General features: G+C 45.0%; 1 protein-coding gene and 1 non-coding gene across 6 annotated transcripts in view; both read right to left on the bottom strand.

Moving 5' to 3' along the window:
* The window catches only part of LOC140340529 (FXYD domain-containing ion transport regulator 3-like), a 22,837-nt gene extending 10,615 nt beyond the window's left edge, over positions 1–12,222 (bottom strand). For 2 of the 5 annotated variants that reach the window (XM_072425791.1, XM_072425793.1), the window contains exon 1: positions 6,954–7,222. In XM_072425791.1, coding sequence (XP_072281892.1) covers positions 6,954–7,207 — 254 coding nt within the window. In that variant the 5' untranslated portion in view covers positions 7,208–7,222. Of the gene's footprint in view, positions 1–6,953; positions 7,223–12,152 lie in introns of those variants that run through there. The other 3 variants (XM_072425794.1, XM_072425795.1, XM_072425796.1) reach the window with 3 other exon arrangements.
* Positions 12,223–15,083: 2,861 nt separating this feature from the next.
* On the bottom strand, positions 15,084–15,156 carry TRNAK-UUU (transfer RNA lysine (anticodon UUU)). The gene has a single exon. It is a non-coding gene; the product is annotated as a tRNA-Lys (tRNA).
* Positions 15,157–17,471: the final 2,315 nt, after the last annotated feature.

Here is a 17,471-nt window from a genome sequence, read left to right as displayed (position 1 = left end):
ACATATACCGCAGTGCTGTACAGAGAACACTGAGCCAGTCCCATCAGTCTCTGTACAGAGGAGCTGACACTCCAATGTCCCCCCACAGTCACACACTATTATTATACATTTATATAGCTCTGACATATACCACAGTGCTGTACAGAGAATACTGACCCATCCCCCTCCCCTGGTGGTTTGTTCTCTGCACAGTGAACATTCTGTATTTCTCGGGGGTAATAGAATACTCCGGCGTCACGTATGGCTGCCTTGTGGGCATTAAAGATGGCGGCTCCCGCTCACCACCTGTTCACATTCACCTGGCAGCCGGTGAAACATTTCTGCACTTCGCCTCTCTATAGCCGAGCTGGCCGGCAGCCAAGGAGAAGGATGAAGAATGGTGACTACCCAAACAAATTTACAGAATTCTCCATTTATAGAGAACAGGATTTGTGTGATCATTTAAGTAATTCTGTGTCTGCTGCAGGCAGAAAGAAGCATTTCCCCAGTCTCCTCTCCCCCAGACTGCAGTATTGTACTGTGTCAGACAGCACACATATTGCCGATTTACTGGCTGTGTAGCCAGAACCTCAAATCATCAAGTCCTTAGTGATGTCTGAACAAAGATGGTGCCGTCCTTCTGGAGAGAATCAGAGGTTTGGAATGGTCAGGATGAGATCTGTTATCTCTATTGGAGGTAAATTACTCAGATATCCAATCACAGGTCCTCTTATATGCCACATTCACCATGTATTGAGTGCCCTATGATACACCATTGCAGCATGCCAGGCTCATCATTCTGCCAGTGCTGGGTAATGGACCCGTCACAGCGCTGGCACTGATCCAACCCACCCATTGCAATGGGATTTCCCACCAATTATTGGCCTCCCAATACATTTCTGGAGGGGATTGGAGAGCAAGGGGTCAGCTCTAATATAAAGCAACCAACCTATGGTCATACATAGTGTAGCCAACAGTGGGCCCCTGGGCAGAAATCAATTGGGGCCCCCTGTTGGCGGAGAATGATTCAGGGACCTTCGTGCAGGTACACATTTTGCACCCCCTATGTCCACCCCTGTGTTGCATTGACCCCAGCTGGCACTACCCCAACCCCAATTTGCCCCCCAGATGATGAGGAGTTCCTCTTATTACCCCAACCCCAGATACCCCGGTGAATGACTGCAGGGAGTATCAGCCCCTAAATCAGCCTACTATACTCCCCAGCAAAATAAAGTCAGAAGGATGCCACTTACAGACTGACTGTCACTGGAAGTGATCTTTCCTGATGAATAAATGAGCACTGGTACAGCAACTATTCCTTATCCGTCCTTTATAAATCTGCTGTGATGAATATCAGTTGGGCCCCCTTTACAAACAATGGGGTCCTCATAACTAATAATGGGGTCCCATTTATACACAATAGAAACCCCCCCCCCCCCCAGACAATATCTTAGGATCCCAATCCAGCAGTTTGGAGGGCGGCCAGATCTGAGCTTCCGAGTGTTTACAAATCTTCAGATATCTCGGTGACCTCGGTGTCTGAGCATCTACAGGTGGCCCCTGCACAAAGCTGGAACTTATCCTGGCACAGAGCGCACAGCGGCACGCTAGAGGTTCAATAATACAGCTGCTTATGTTGCTGGGAAATGCAAAATACCTCCCAAATTCCTTCCCTCCCCCAGACACCTGCAGATTCCCAGATGTTCCCAAATAAGGAAAACATTTCATTCTTCCATCGGTCACTTCCTGTGTGCGCTCCATTGATGGGGGCATTGCATGGTTTCCTGATGGTGACAACAGCAGTCTGTACCCCTAACTGGAAGGGTGACAACGCAGAAGCCCAACTGGATGACCTGAAGAGAGTTGTCACACTACAACAGGAAGTGCCTGAACATTTACCATTATGGCAGGATCACCAGGATTTTTTTTTTTTAAATAATGAAATTACATGAGCAGTATTTAGGATTTGGAGAGGAAGTCAAAGGTCAGTCACAGAAGAATGGGGGGGGGGGGTAGCTCAAGGGTCTCTGTGAGAAGATTTATAGAGTCAAGGACAGTGCAATGACACGGGAGGGATAACTCGGCCTCTTACATAGGATCTCAAGCCCCCTTTCTCATCCCACAGGCCATTGTACCCCTCCAGGACACCTCAGATTCCGCCTGTTAGACAGGTTTAGGGCGGAGGACCGAGGATCGGAACAAGAAGTTCTTGACGTAAGTTACTTTACAGCTGGATGAAGGCCAGGAGGACGCCACTCCGCTTTTCAGTTTTAGGGCCACACCAGAAAGGCAAAGTTACCTGCCCCCAAATGTGAGGAATCAACAGATCTATGAATATCCGGAAAACACAATGGTTGTTGTCATATGAATGAAACCCCACAAGGGTCTCACAATGCAGGGGCCAAATCGCAGCTGCACACACATTTGGGGGTGCTGGGCATAAAATATAGAGTGTGCCATCAATGGGCCCCTTCTGAAAATGCTGCATGCCTGGCTGCCCCTTGATCTGCTGAAAGTAACAACCCTTAATATATTAAAGCCTTCGGATAACCATAACAGTATTCTCCAAGGGCCGGCCCAGCAAAGGCAGCCAATGCATTTCCTTGGTGCATGCTGGCACTTCCCAGTGGTTTGTGTCTAGCGTCCCCCGCAGCATCCAGTGGTTCCCTCCACCTACCAGGAAGAAAGCATTGACAGTGGAGTGAGTGGGATGAACTATTGAGTGCAGCGGGGGGGACACAATGTACAGAACAGACTTCACTTGGCGATTCTTCTTCACTGGGATAGCGTTCGGTGGTGCAGATCCCAGGAGAGGCCAATGTTAAATTTTAATTGAAGCAGATAAATAAATAAATAAAGGATTCATGTGTTACAAATAACATGGGATACACAGGAGTGGACATAGGGAAGTGCAAAGTGTTTAGCAGGGGACCCCCAGGTCTGTTCTGCACAAGGGCCCACCGGGGCAACTTTCAGTATTTGCACCATGCACAGCGACACAATGTTAATGCAGATACATACAAAAAGTCTTTAAACCAGGCACACATCCAGGCGTAGGGACCAACAACACAAGGGACATCATTAGAACACAAAACCCATATAAAACAAAACGTGCCCAGCCCACAACAAACACAACGCGCCCAGCACACAGCCATTGCACAATAAACTCCCAGCAACTGGTTTGTCTCATAAAAGTTTATCAGAAAACCAACAAACCATAAAGAAGAAACCCCACAGGTCATTGTTATCCGCTGATCAGCAAGCAGCCCGGGCATTTAAAGGGAATGTATCACCTTATCAGTGCATGGTTAAACATAGAAGAGATCTTCTGATGGAAAAGAACCCGACAATTATATATTGCGATGGGAGCAGCCATATTGGATCATACATACGCATTATTTTCTGCATTGCTGCACAATGGCTCTGTGTCTGCCAGCGGGTTTAGCCATAAATTGCAATAACAAAAATGCAGAAAAACAAGCTTGTAAAATGCTTTAAATACCCCCTGGCTTTCTTTTAAACCATTGTTTGTAAATGGCTCAGAAAACTTGAACATTGGGTAACGTGCTCCATGGGCTCCCCCAATAGCCACAGACGTACAAGACCGCTCAATGCCAACCTGCACAATTGTGCAAAAAAAGATTGCATCTCATGGCCATAGGCGGCTTTAGGTAGATTTCCACCACGTGGTATGAGATTTTAAATGCACTCAATGTGTGCTGGAATGCATTTTTGCTCACAGTTGGAGCCAAATTATCATTTCATTATTGTGCATTGCACCAACTTAAAATGCAGCATATCCTATTCAAAGCTAAACTCCCCAAGGATAACCCATAGGTGTGAACTGGACCCATTAAATACAACGATTTATTAAAACCTTATTAAAGCTCTCCAAGACTATCATGGGGGAATCTGAATGATCCAACAAACCTGGGATGGATTTCCTAATCATTTGCTATTAGTTGGCAATTGTTGAACCAGGTTTGTGGATCCACCAGGTTCCCTCATGATAAGGAAATTAGACTAAAAACCATTTATTAGACTGAAACCATTTCTTTAGCTGAAACAATTCAGCTCCATCCCCCACCAAACACATTTTTGGGATTTTCTCAGGGGAAAGGACATCGCTCACAAAGATAAACTATGCAGAATGTGAGATAATTCCACCTTCCAAACAAAAACTAAATTCAATGGAAGATATCACCCGGGGTGTACAGCACAGAGATGGAGGATTCTATATGGGGGTCTGATAATTGTTTTATTGGAGGAACAGACCGATCTGTTATCAGAACACTCGGCGGGACTCATATTTTACAGATTTTAGATCTTCACCGGTGCGGAGGTCCCAAAAACCTCAACTTTAGAATTGGCCACGAGTTGGTTCAGATCAGACCATAGAAATGAGATGACCACAGCATGCGAATGACGATTGTGCGCATTTATAACAAATTTTGGATCTCATGTTGGTCAGTTATGGGGGTGCAAACACAGGACCCCTAATACTGATCTGAGATACTTCTCAACATTTCTAAGCTCACAACCAGAGGCAGGACAAAGCTCTAATGCCCAAGGCCAAAAAGGTCAAAAGTGGCCCCCTCCAGCGGCACAAGTTGCTGCTCCAGTGGCATAGATTCCCCCCTACCATCCAAATATAAAATAAATATACCAATGCAGGAATGCACACTAATATCAATCAATGTACCAGAGACCAGTAAAATATAGGGAACTATTATATTGGGGTAGTATTGTGGGTAAAGGGGGTCCATCTAAAAATGTTGTCATTGAGATTTTATCTGAGCAGATTTAAATACAAACAAGTCCCCATTCTCACTTTCTTATCTTTGTTCCTATTCAGAAAGGTTCAACCTCTTAGCTTGTTTTGGTGATCATTATCACTGAAAGAGAAACTTTCTATTCCTGAACACTTTATACTAAAACCAAGGGAAGGGGAATCCTGTATCTTATGCCGGAACCTTTAGAAAGGTTTCTCTGGACTTCCTGTTGTGTCTCTGGGACAGGAAATGATGATGAATCCTCCCAATGAGACTTGGACAACAATCAGAACCTGACAGAGGTCCTATCCCTTCCACTCTCCTTTTAGAACCCAAAACAGGATCATTCAACTCATTCTGGCCACTATTGTCTAGCCAGCTTCATATCCATGCTTTGTAATGCTCAGCTTGCTCCCATTCACTTGTAATGGGTACATAAAGGAATGTTTTTGCTTGCTGAAGAATAATGAATCTTTTCACAAGCCACATTCATGCATTGAATAGGTAAATGACTCAACACCGCAGAGCTGAAGCTTAATTCTTCAACATGGCTGAGCTTGAATGATATGACAACACTGATCCAGAAGCAAAAACATTGACAAATCTCTTTACAATCACATGCCGGTTATCACATCCCGCTGGTATCAGATATAAAATTCACATAAAATTGGAGCGAATGCTTTTTTCTGCATTTAATCGTTACAGATCTGATCTCACCGAGCAAAAAAAAATGTTTTCTGTTTTTTCACCACCCCAAACATTTCCCATCCCCGGTCTTATGAATGAAGCTCAGTTTGCTATGAGCTCAGGCATTGCTGGTAAAAGCTGCCTTGTGCACAGAAAAAGCTGTATTCCTTCAATGCAAATGCATCTTATTAGGGCTTGCAGTGGTCTTCCAACTTTATATAATAGGGGAACCCCTTAAAAATAACTTTCAGGTCTTCAGGGAACCCCGGCTGTAATTTCTATATCCACAGATCACAGTATATTAGCATGGTAGTCAGTCTTACATTGCTGGCCATTGGGATCAATGTCATCCTTACAGATAGCCAAAAAGGTCATTGGGGTCACTTACACTGACCCGAGATTCTCAAATTGCTCAAGGAATCTCTGGAGTGACCCTGGTTGACAAACGCTGGTCTAGAAGAATGCAATGCAACCTCAGAAGAGTCCTCCATGCTGCATCCCTGAATTACATGGCAATCTCAGCTGTGTTTTATTTCAATGCCATGTGCAGGAAAACTCAAGCTAAAGAAACATTTATGCAAAGACTTTTTAAGCCCCAATTAAAGCATGCAATACATTCATCCTGTGCAATTTTATAAATAAAAAAAATGCAATATTGACAAAAGAAAAACAAAATAAATAAGCACAAACAGAAGGAAAGATACACAATGGCAACTTTGTTTCCAATATTAAACAGTATTTATATAGCACCAACATAATATGCAGCGCCGTACATTAAATAGAGGTTGCAAATGACAGACAGACAGTGACACCGGAGGAGAGGATCCTGGCCAGAAGAGCTTACAATCTAGGAGGTGAAGAAGTAGCACACTTTGATTCTATGTAACGACTACATGGCCACTGACAATTTTTTGGGCATGCATGACGATGGTTGGGATTCCCAAGTCATGCTCGATTCATGGATGATCAGATGTCTGACCTGTGCATAACCATCTTATTGTATGCTGCTTCCCCACCTCTTAGATTGTAAGCTCTTCTGCGCAGGGTCTTCTCCCATGCCATTGTCGGTGCCTATCTGTCATTTGTAATATGTTGGCGCTATATAAATCCTGTTTCTTATTATTAATAATATTTAATTGAACAGCGCTGTATAATATGTTGGCACTATATAAATACTGTTTATTAATAATAATAATAAATAAAAAAAAGGATAACACAATTTAATTACAGGGATTTTGCAACTCGGAAATCCTCTGCGTGAGCCGACTGCGATCGCCAACAGTGGAGAGCGAGTAAAGAATTAAAGATTGCCAAGATATATCCGGCTTTTGGGTCCCATTTAAAACCTACACACAAGTTTGTGATATCACAAATAAAAATGTATCACTTCAGCTGTATAACAATCTACAAAGTTTACATACAAACAAAAAAGGCAAGAAGCAGAAATTGTTACTAAACCAGAAAAGTTCTTGTGCAAAGTTTGGGAAGTCGGTGAATCCAGTTTGAGCTGCTTACCTTGGAGAAGCTGCAGAGAGGAGGGAAGCTGTGCAGTTTGGATGAGACAGACAGAGAATGGGAAAGTCCAGCTCACACCAGCTCAGTATGGATCTGTCCCGCCCAGTGCTGTACAGGTGAGAACAAGCATTACTGGATGCTCTGCCAAAACATCTCCACCCAGAATGGGGGGACCCAACACAGCTGGAGAGACAACACCAAAGCGAGAGTGCGCAGGAGAACAAAAGAGTGCAAAGAGAGAAACCAAAAGGCATAAAGTGCACAAAAAGAGGAAATAGTATGAGAACTCCTAGATTGTAAGCTCTTCGGGGCAGGGTCCTCTCCTCCTCCTGTGTCACTGTCTGTATCTGTCATTTGCAACCCCTATTTAATGTACAGCGCTGTGCAATATGTTGGCGCTATATACATCCCATTTAATATTATGCCTAGCATGCCAGACTGAGAGGAGCATACATTTTGGGCTTGTACCCCAACTTTTCTCCTACCCTCTAAATAAAGTATTAGATTTAAAACCCGGCTGAATAAAGTATTAGATTTAATACCCCCCTGAATAAAGTATTAGATTTAATACCCCCCTGAATAAAGTATTAGATTTAATACCCCCCTGAATATGATCCGCTCTTCCTGATAATGCCCTGGGATCCCTTTTGGTTACCCCAATTCAACCCATAACTGGTCATTAGCTTCAGCAAAACTGAATAGGAAAACACATATAATATGGAAAAAAAAAATTGGGGGGGGGGGGGGGGGGGTGCTCAAGAGATAATACATGTATGGGTGTATATAGAAGTATTCTAATCCCCCCTCCTCCTAGATTGTAAGCTCTTCAGGGAAGGGTCCTCTCCTCCTGTGTCACTGTCTGTCATTTGCAAGCCCTATTTAATGTACAGCGCTGTGTAATATGTTGGTGCTATATAAATACTGTTTAATAATAACAACAACGTCAGACAGAGGGGCATAAATTTTGCACCCAAACCCCACCCTCCCCCCTAAAACATTGGATTCAATACCCCATGAATATGATCCACTACTCCCGATCATATCCTGGGATCCCTTTTAGATCCCCTAATCTAACCCTATGAAAAAGTAAGAGCACATGCAATGGGAAGGAAAATAAAATGGGAGCCATACATGTATATAGAAGAATTATGATCCCCCTCCTGCTAGATTGTAAGCTCTTTGGGTCAGGGTCCCCTTCTCCTCCTGTGTCACTGTCTGTATTTTTCGGTCATTTGAAACCCCTTAATTTAATGTACAGCGCTGTGTAATATGTTGGCACTATATCCTGTTTATTATTAATTATTCCTCCCCTGAAATCAGTCAGGGGTCTGCAGGATGCCAGAAGAAGGGGCAGTTACCCCAATTCATCAGATTTCGGTCATTCGTATGGAAACCTATTTTTATAAGTTTGCATTGCAGCTCCCCCCATCAGCTAGGTGGCCATTGCACCATCTCCAGCCATTGTCCATGGGCCTCCAGCTCCATACAGATGCTCAGATCATTTTTCTGTAATCGTATCAGGTGACAATAGAACGAACAATCGCTGTACAGACAGAATACCCTGCGGCTTGTTCCATAGAGAGCGGAGGGGGAAGGGCAAGCAGGAAGCACCCCATTGCATCATCTAAGGGTGCATGAGGGTAGCCGTTGGTCACTTAGCGAGCTGGCACACTTTGGACCTCTATATGGATTGCCCACTAATGACTGGCAACATAAAAGTAGAATCATTATCGTTTTAATAGCGCCCCTCGCAGGAGAGGGCAGTCATGGACTCATCAAGGACTCGAGGGCATTTGGATAGCGTCTCAGGGTTCTATAGCAAGTCTTTCCTAGAGGTAAACTCTGCCACCCCCCTATGGGTGAACCCTGACACCCACCACCCCGTGGGTGAACCCTGCCACCCACCCCCCTATGGGTGAACTTTCCTGTCTCTACCAGGCCCATGTTTGTACAAGGCGCCCGTATTTACCCCTCTCAGACAAGCCTCATTGCCCCAGGCGTTATTGTCATCACTTTGCTTTTAAGAACGCTAAACAGGAAATACAACAGCACAAAAAAATCTTTTTTTGTCTATGCGCAATCCAATATTAACTGCAAGAACCTCATGGTTTGAATGCCCCATTGGGACCCCAAAATCAACCGTTACCCCACATGGGTTTAGTCAAACCAATACCAGCTGTCTCCCCACCCCTTCCCTCTTTGGGATGGAGCTCCCGGGCTAATGTGTATTTTATTACCCCCCCTAGACAAACACATGAATATTCACAATGGGTTTTAATGGAAGGGACAATGGGCATTTATTTGGCCCTTGGATGGGTCCACAATGGAGGCTTTGATGATGGTGGAGGAGTCCAGGATGCAGCCAATGGCACTTATTGTATTCCGCTCTCAATATTGGCCATAATCCTGCAGAGGCCCATTGTGAGTGTATTGACACACCATTACCAGATTGTATCTGGCCCCTGGGAGACAAAGGGGCCGGAACGCCCAAATTTTATTTCAGGGACCCTCCATTACCATTGTCCAGGTCAATTAGGATAACATTTATGGAGCAATGACGGACCTTCCACATACAATGGAGGTGCTGGGTTGGTGTAGAAAAGGGCAATTTAGGGTTCACTCATAAGAGTTGGTTCCAGGAACCCCATTATAGAAGGCCCTCTATAGATCCATATTTATTATAACACCCATTGGAGACAATTATTCACCCCAGAAAATGTTGTAGGCTGGTGGTGCCTCTATTGTGACCCAAATTTTCAATAACCACCCAAAAACATCCAGGTAGTTACTGAATAATGCCGGGAGGCTCGCCCAGTTCAGGGGAGAACTCTGGGGAGGAGATGCAGCAGAACATTGGCATCCTGGGGTAGAAAGTGAGGAACTTCTCAGGGAGGGGGAACATCAACCTACATGGAGAAAAAAAATCTGGCCCAAAATTTCCATTTTTTTCCCAAATTGGGGTTTAGCGAGACATAAATGACCCAATTCCAATGGTTCCGTACCTGGACCTTCATGATTGGATGGGTAAAGAAGCCCAATGATGACCGGCCTCATCCTGAATGATCTATGAGTGGACCTGGAGGTTGTGCTGTCCACATCTTCCAGGTCCAGCTGGTCATAATTGGCCTTTTTACCAGCACAATGGGAAATCTTCCATGGGGACACCGGTACAAGAGGGAAGTCCCCTCAATATGAGGAGGTTGCCTTCTAATGGGGACACTTTGTATTAACCCCCATTGGGCGTCTCTTACATTGGACGTCCCCTACATCAGAGGTGAACCCACGTGCTTGCTCCGGGTCACGGCCTGAGGGCCACATTTAGGCAGGCTGGGGATTCTGCATGTTCCCCTGCAGGGTGAGGAATACGGCAAACTTGGTATCCTCAAAGCACCTGAGAGGTCCCTGGCAGGATCACCTTTACCTGTTGGGTCTGGATTGGGCCGGTAGTCTTTGTACCCACGGGGAGATCCAAGTCTTATCATTGTGTGTTGTAGATTTCCACTTGCATCCAGTTAATACGAGCTGAGGCGGCCCCGGGGCTGCATGTGGCATTGCTGGAGGATGAGGTGTCAGGTGTCCACAGGAAGCAATTGATACAAAGTTTCTGCAGGTGATACAAAGTGTTACACAATACCTGCACGCCTGTGTGCGCGCACCAACTAACCGGTACATATGAGAACCAGAGGTGCCAGAGGGGGCGCTTATGGTGATCTCTACCCTGAATACTGGGGGGCTCCATCTTCCTATGGTGGCCTTCAGTTGACCAGGTTCTCAATGAGGATGAGCTATGGGGCCAATAGAACTGACCCATGGGGGCCCCTGTTGGCTGAGAAGGGTCCAAGGCCTGTGTATGGTGGCACACTTTGTACCTTCCCCCCCAGGAGGGGATGGGACAGATCATGGACTTCAATTCACACAATTTTTGAACTAAGTGCCCCCACATTTTAAAGACCTCTAAGGGGGTGACACTCCTCCCTTTCCCCCATATCATTCATCAGGAAAGCTCCAGCACCAATTCATAAAACCCCATTCCTGTCCTCCACTCACTGACTTGCCTAGGTTGAGATGATTCTATCAGCCTGCTGCAGGCAGGAGGAAGCATTTCCTCAGTCTCCTGTCCCCCCAGTAATCAGACTGCAACATTGTAACAAGTTCCAGCAGGGGCTGATCTGTGTCAGACATTTGTGAACTCAGCCAGGAACTGCACAGACATTGGGATTTATATAATTGTGTCACCTCTGAGCTGGAATCTCAGTCCAAGAGGTGGATGGTGACTCCAGGTGACACCTGAGCGAGGACAGCACTGGCAGGGGGAGTCATGTGATCTGTGTGAGGGGTAAAAGTTACCTGGACACATTACATGGGGCATGACAGGTACACTTTAGGGTGTCCGCATTTACTAATGATGCCAGGCAAAATGATGGCGGAACGCAGTCTGGGTGTAACTACCAATTATCAGCTACACACCTTGCCGGGACACGCTTTGTTGTCAGCGCTCCATCACCCCGGGGCAGTGAGGGGATTGGCATAGCCAACCACTGGCAACTACAGACAGAGCAAATCTGAAACCTCCAATCCCGGAGCTGCCATCACTGCAGGTGGGACTGAGCGCGATGTACAGGTAAAAGGCACTCTGTGCCTAGGCACCCCGCTCCATATACCGCGTGACTTCCCCTGCCTAGGCACCCCGCTCCATATACCGCGTGACTTCCCCTGCCTAGGCACCCCGCTCCATATACCGCGTGACTTCCCCTGCCTAGGCACCCCGCTCCGCATACCGCGTGACTTCCCCTGCCTAGGCACCACGTTCTGTATACCATGTGACTTCCTGTGCCTAGGCACTCCAGTTCTGAATTGTAAGATGACCTAAGGCACTGCTGCCTCTTTGGAGATTTAGTGGTGTCACCACTGTGCCCCTCATTGTTCTCCTTGTGGGAGGAAGCTGCACCTGAGGACCTGCACTGCAAGGATCTCCCTGCTTCATCTGTTCCTCCTCCTCATTACCTTATCTTCCACACTCTGAGCCAATTAAGTTTCTCTGCAGAGCCCATGTGACCACAAGTAAAATGCTGATAGGAGGAGAGAGCAGAGTGAGTATAGTATTGGCTTATCATGCTTGCTACTCGTTCTCTGTCCAATCAGACAGCTGGAGCTCAGCTTTGGGACTACAGATTCCTCCACTGCACCCCAATGACTTACCTTTGTACCAGCATCTCCTATCCCCGGTCATTGTTGGGCACCTTTGCCGACTCCGCCTGGCACTCCCTGCCCGAGTGAGTACACACTGGCCCCGGATAGCTTTTAAAAAAACTTTGGAAATTAAGCAGCAGATTCTAAAATAATTCTAACCAACCCAGCGATGGCCCCCTCAGAGGGTTAACCCAGCCCCCCACAGCGAGGGGAAGAAGGAGTTTCTGGTATTTTGGCCAACATTGGCCCTGGTGAAATGCCAGACCCCCCCACCCCCTCCTGAATGGAGGAGACAAAGCTGCACAGAGGGCAATTGTAGGAGAACAAGCGGAGGTATTGATGAGGGGCGAGAAACGGAGCCCCCAGGATGTGGCCCCAGGGAGAGCTTCACTTGGGGGATTCAATGCCAATACTGAGGATGTTTCCAGGGTCACTAGTGGCCGGGATCGGTCAGCCGGCCAATGGCGGCCCAGCATTGCCTTGGCGAGTCCCAACATAACATTTTAATAAATTCAGGTGGCACCTTGGTTAATTCTCAGTGCTGCTGATCTCCTGCAGCCTCTTTGCGACCACTTCCTGCCTACATGCACCGAGGTTTTCTTTTTTTATGACAACACTGGACAAAGCTTGCAGATCAATCACTAGTTTCCATCAGGGTGACAACGCAGAAGCACAGGTGAAAGGGGCAATGGTAGTGCCTGAACAAGAACCCTCATGGCAGGATCACCAGGAAATATTTTAACAAAAGATTTAAAATGTCATTACTAAAGCTACGTACACACGCCCAATGGTTCTCGTCCAATCGGCTCAGGCGTGTGTACAGCGCTCGTCGTATATACAACTGTCCTGGCAGACCCACAGACAACCAACAATCGTAAAGGAAGCGAAGGGGGGAGAGCGCACAGCAGGGTGTCGCTCCGTCGTTCTCCCTCTCCTGTATGTGCAGAGCGCGTTCATGCATCGTGCAATGCTAGTCATTGGAAAGGATCTTCCTTTCCAACAATTATTGCACGTGTGTATGCAGCCTAAGTCTCTGTGCTTCTCTATGTAATGAAGGCAGATTGTAGCTGGTGGCAGGAGCCAGCAGGGGGCTGTACAGAGCATTCTGGAAACATCACAGCACCTCCTGTACTCTGTACTGCAGCCCTGATGTAAGGAGAGGGCGGGCTATTGGGAGGAGCTATGCAAATATTAACATGATTAGATAGATGTCAGTCTGGAGAAGTGGGCGGTACCAGGCAGCCTGTATTTGCATAAGTAACTCCCACATGGCATGCTGAGCCTTTGATGGAAATCCATTGATTGAAAGGGGCGGGGCCAGTGACAATCAGGCTGCGAGGGAGGGGCTAGATGATGCTGGATGTCCCCTAATCATTAAAGGAGGCGGTCCCTGATTTTCCGCAGCTTCTAATGGCTATTATGGGCAGCAACTGTGCAAGACTGAGGGGAGCAGAATAAACCGATGGGGGGCAGAATTAAAAGATGGGGGGCCCAGAGGGGACAAAATAAACAGACGAGGGGGCCCAGATGGGGCGCAACACACAGATGGGGGCAGAATAAAGAGGGGAGGGGGCAGAATGAGAACGGTTCCACACAACAAGCAGCTGTTTCTACATTTCTGTCCATAAACTAAAAATAACATTTTCTTTTTTTCACAATCTCATAAAACTCAGAATTGCCGTCGCTCTCTTTGTTCCCAGCAGGATTTGTGTTGACACATCTTTGTGATCTGTATATGGAAACATGAAATTTGAGGAGCCAAAGCAGTAAATGAGGCAGATTCACCCAATGGCTCAATTTACAGCAAAGGGCGGAGGCAAAGTGAAAGATTTGCTGAATTCTGCGCCCCAGCTTGTTACTGTTCATTGGAATGTATGGTTAAAGAGGACTGGTCATGTTCTTACATAGTAAGAGGAGAACTCAGGGTCACACAAATATCACAATACACCCCTGACAATGCTTTCTTCTGCTCTTCTCTCCAGAAGGACGGCACCATCTTTTTCCAGGCATCATCCTTGGTCACATGATATTGATTCCTTGAGACATGCAGAAAGCAAAACACTTCCAGGGAAAGCCAGAGGTTGAGCCAGGGACATATGTGAACTATGAACATGCAACAGGACCATTGTAATATGCATTGCTGCAATTTACATGAACAGCCAAAATGTTGCATGTAATGCACCAAAATGGTCTGCATGGGTCCTATTGACAACTTCACCTGGGTTTTGCCCAGGGCCCTTATCTTCTTTATTGCCCCAATTACCAGAACATTGGGGGGGGGAGCTGGGCATCTGGGGCCCCCATGCGCTATGGAAAACCATTCCTACCCCATGCATCTCAGACAACCCAATGATATGAAAAAGTCAATGCAGCAAAAAATGCACCTGCAGGAAAAGCCAAATCCAGCTCCTGCACATTGCAATCACTGAAGCTGATACAGAAACTTTCCAAGGAATCAGAAAATAACAATTAAAATGCAATCCACCAAATTCCCATAAGTACTGCACCAATGGAAACTCACTTTTTTAGTTAGGTGACACCAGGAAGAAGGTGAATATATCTCCAATGGTTTTAAGAAAAGCCCATAGAATCCCTAAATAGGGCCAATTATCAAGTCATGTGACCCCCAATCTCAGCTGTTTCATCGTTAGGCTGACCACAGATGTCAGATAGAACCCAGCGGATCTGGCAGATTTTTTTTTTTCCATATCAAATCCTCCAGCAGATAAATCACCTTCAATATTTGTTTTACTTTAGGCATTTTATTCTCTACTGAGGATTTTGTCAGCAGCAGGGACCCATTTATGCTGCAGGGGAGTACCGGTGATGAATGAATAACAATAAGAAATGTCAAAAATCTAAATAAAAAAAAAATATTTTATCTTAATGAAACCTGAATAATTTATAATTTATATTTATCTCAGTGAAAAAAAATTCAGACGCCCGAACAGGGACTTGAACCCTGGACCCTCAGATTAAAAGTCTGATGCTCTACCGACTGAGCTATCCGGGCTCTGATGATGTCATGCAGCAGTATTTCTTCACAGAGATCAGAGTGACCTCTGCTGGGCTTTGTATGTAATTGCCTGTAATAGAACTATTCAAGGTTGTAATCTCGCCTTTCAAAACTAACTTTTCTGAGTTCTGACTTCTTGATTGGGAAATTCTGTATTGATTTAAATCTTTTCAATGACATTTTTTACATCATCAAACATTTTGATGAAACAAAATGCATTGAAGACAATAGGAAACGCAAAATGATGGGTCCAGTGGGCTTTAGATGTGGGTCCGGAAAGCTTCTTTTATTTATTGCAGATCTCAAATATTTAAGTAAAATAAATTATTTCATTTTATTGTTGCTTATTGTCTCATTCGAAAATAATGACATATACTGCCCCCTGGTTGTATTTGACACCTTTAAGTTTCTGTCTCAGACAACATTTCCAGCAACATTGTAGCTTCCATAACGAATTATCCCTGTTCCAAGAACCCCCAGAGTCTATGTGGGCCCCCAGGTTTGTATGCTAGTGGTCCCGGATCTGCCCCCTTCAGAACCACCTCAAAAGCATGGACCCAATGGGCCCGATTTATTAAAGTTCACCAAGGCTGGAGAAGATACACTTTCATTAGTGAACCTGGGTGATTCAGCAAACCTGCAATGGATTTCTACAAAGTAATTTGCTATTTGGTATAAAATGTTTTCAATCCCAAAGCAGACCAATTACAAGTTTTCTGGATCACCCAGGTGCACTGATGAACGTGTATCCTCTCCAGTCTTTGAGCTTTTTAATAAATCGGGCACAATGTGTCATATGAAAGTTAATTGCCCATAACCACCCTTTTATTTATATCAATCATTAGCAGATTTCTAATATAGTATTTTTCATGTTCTTCTATACCTTATGCAGCCAGCAGGTGGTGATCTAAGCAACTCTAAACTGCCAAGATATCAGCTGACCAAAGATTTGATTGGTTTAAAGATTAGAGACACGCCTCTTCTTCCTTTTTTGGTAATGTCCTTACCAGCCCACAAAGGGTCATGTGACCACCCAGCAATCAATATGTTAATTATAAGAATGTAATAAATATTATTAGGAAGAATAAAAACAAAACCTATTTATTATGTTTTATTATTATTATTATTATCATACCATTTATTACACAGATCTATAAAAGACAGAATAAAAGAGGGACACCCTGTGTGATTTTTGAAAACTGTACATTTATTAGACATTTCATACATTTTACAGAGAGGACGTCCATGATTCTGTGCACAGTGTGTGAATTACATGATGAATATTCCCTGCTGTACAACTAAGGCAATGTGGGTACAGGAACACAGATGTCTGCTAGGGGGCGATGTAAACCAACAATCTGCCATTTGCTGCGCATTGCAATGCCAATGCCAACACTGGGCCACAGGGGTCTGGGCTCTAGCACTGCATTCTACAGACAAACCAAGCTTTCCCAGCCTCTGCTCTGCAGCTGCCTCTAGCAGTCTCTTGTAATATAGTACTGGTCTCTAGCAGTCTCTTCTAATATAGTACCAGTCTCTAGCAGTCTCATGTAACATAGCACCAGCCTCTAGCAGTCTCTTGTAATATAGTACCAGTCTAGCAGTCCCCTATAACATATTACCAGTCTCTAACAGTCTCTTCTAATAGTACTAATCTCTAGCAGTCTGTTCTAATATCACTAGTCTCTAGCAGTCTTATGTAACATAGTACCGGTCTCTAGCAGTCTCCTATAACATATTACCAGTCTCAGCAGTCTCTTGTAATAGTACCAATCTCTAGCAGTCTCCTGTAATAGTACCAATTTATAGCGGTCTCTTGTAATAGTACCAGTCTCTAGCAGTCTCTTGTAATAGCACCAGTCTCTAGCAGTCTCTTGTAATAGTACCAATTTATAGCAGTCTCTTGTGTAATAGCACCAGTCTCTAGCAGTCTCTTGTAATAGTACCAATTTATAGCAGTCTCTTGTAATAGTACCAGTCTCTAGCAGTCTCTTGTAATAGTACCACCCTCTACCAATCTCATGTAACATAGCACCAGTCTCTAACAGTTCTATTTAACATAGTACCAGTCTCTAGCAGTCTCCTTTAATATAGTACCAGTTTATAGCAGTCTCTTGTAATAGTACCAGTTTATAGCAGTCTCTTGTAATTTTACCAGTCTCTAGCAGTCTCCTGTAATAGTACCAGCCTCTAGCAATCTCATGTAACATAGTACTGGTCTCTAGCAGTCTCCTATAACATAGTACCAGTCTCTAGCAGTCTTATGTAACATAGTACCTGTCTCTAGCAGTCTCCTATAACATAGTACCAGT

The sequence above is a fragment of the Pyxicephalus adspersus genome, chromosome 11, assembly GCF_032062135.1.
Source record: "Pyxicephalus adspersus chromosome 11, UCB_Pads_2.0, whole genome shotgun sequence".
Taxonomy (NCBI): Eukaryota; Metazoa; Chordata; class Amphibia; order Anura; family Pyxicephalidae; genus Pyxicephalus; species Pyxicephalus adspersus.
The sequence above is the reverse complement of the archived record's forward strand: the minus strand, read 5'-3'. Positions and strand labels throughout refer to the sequence as shown.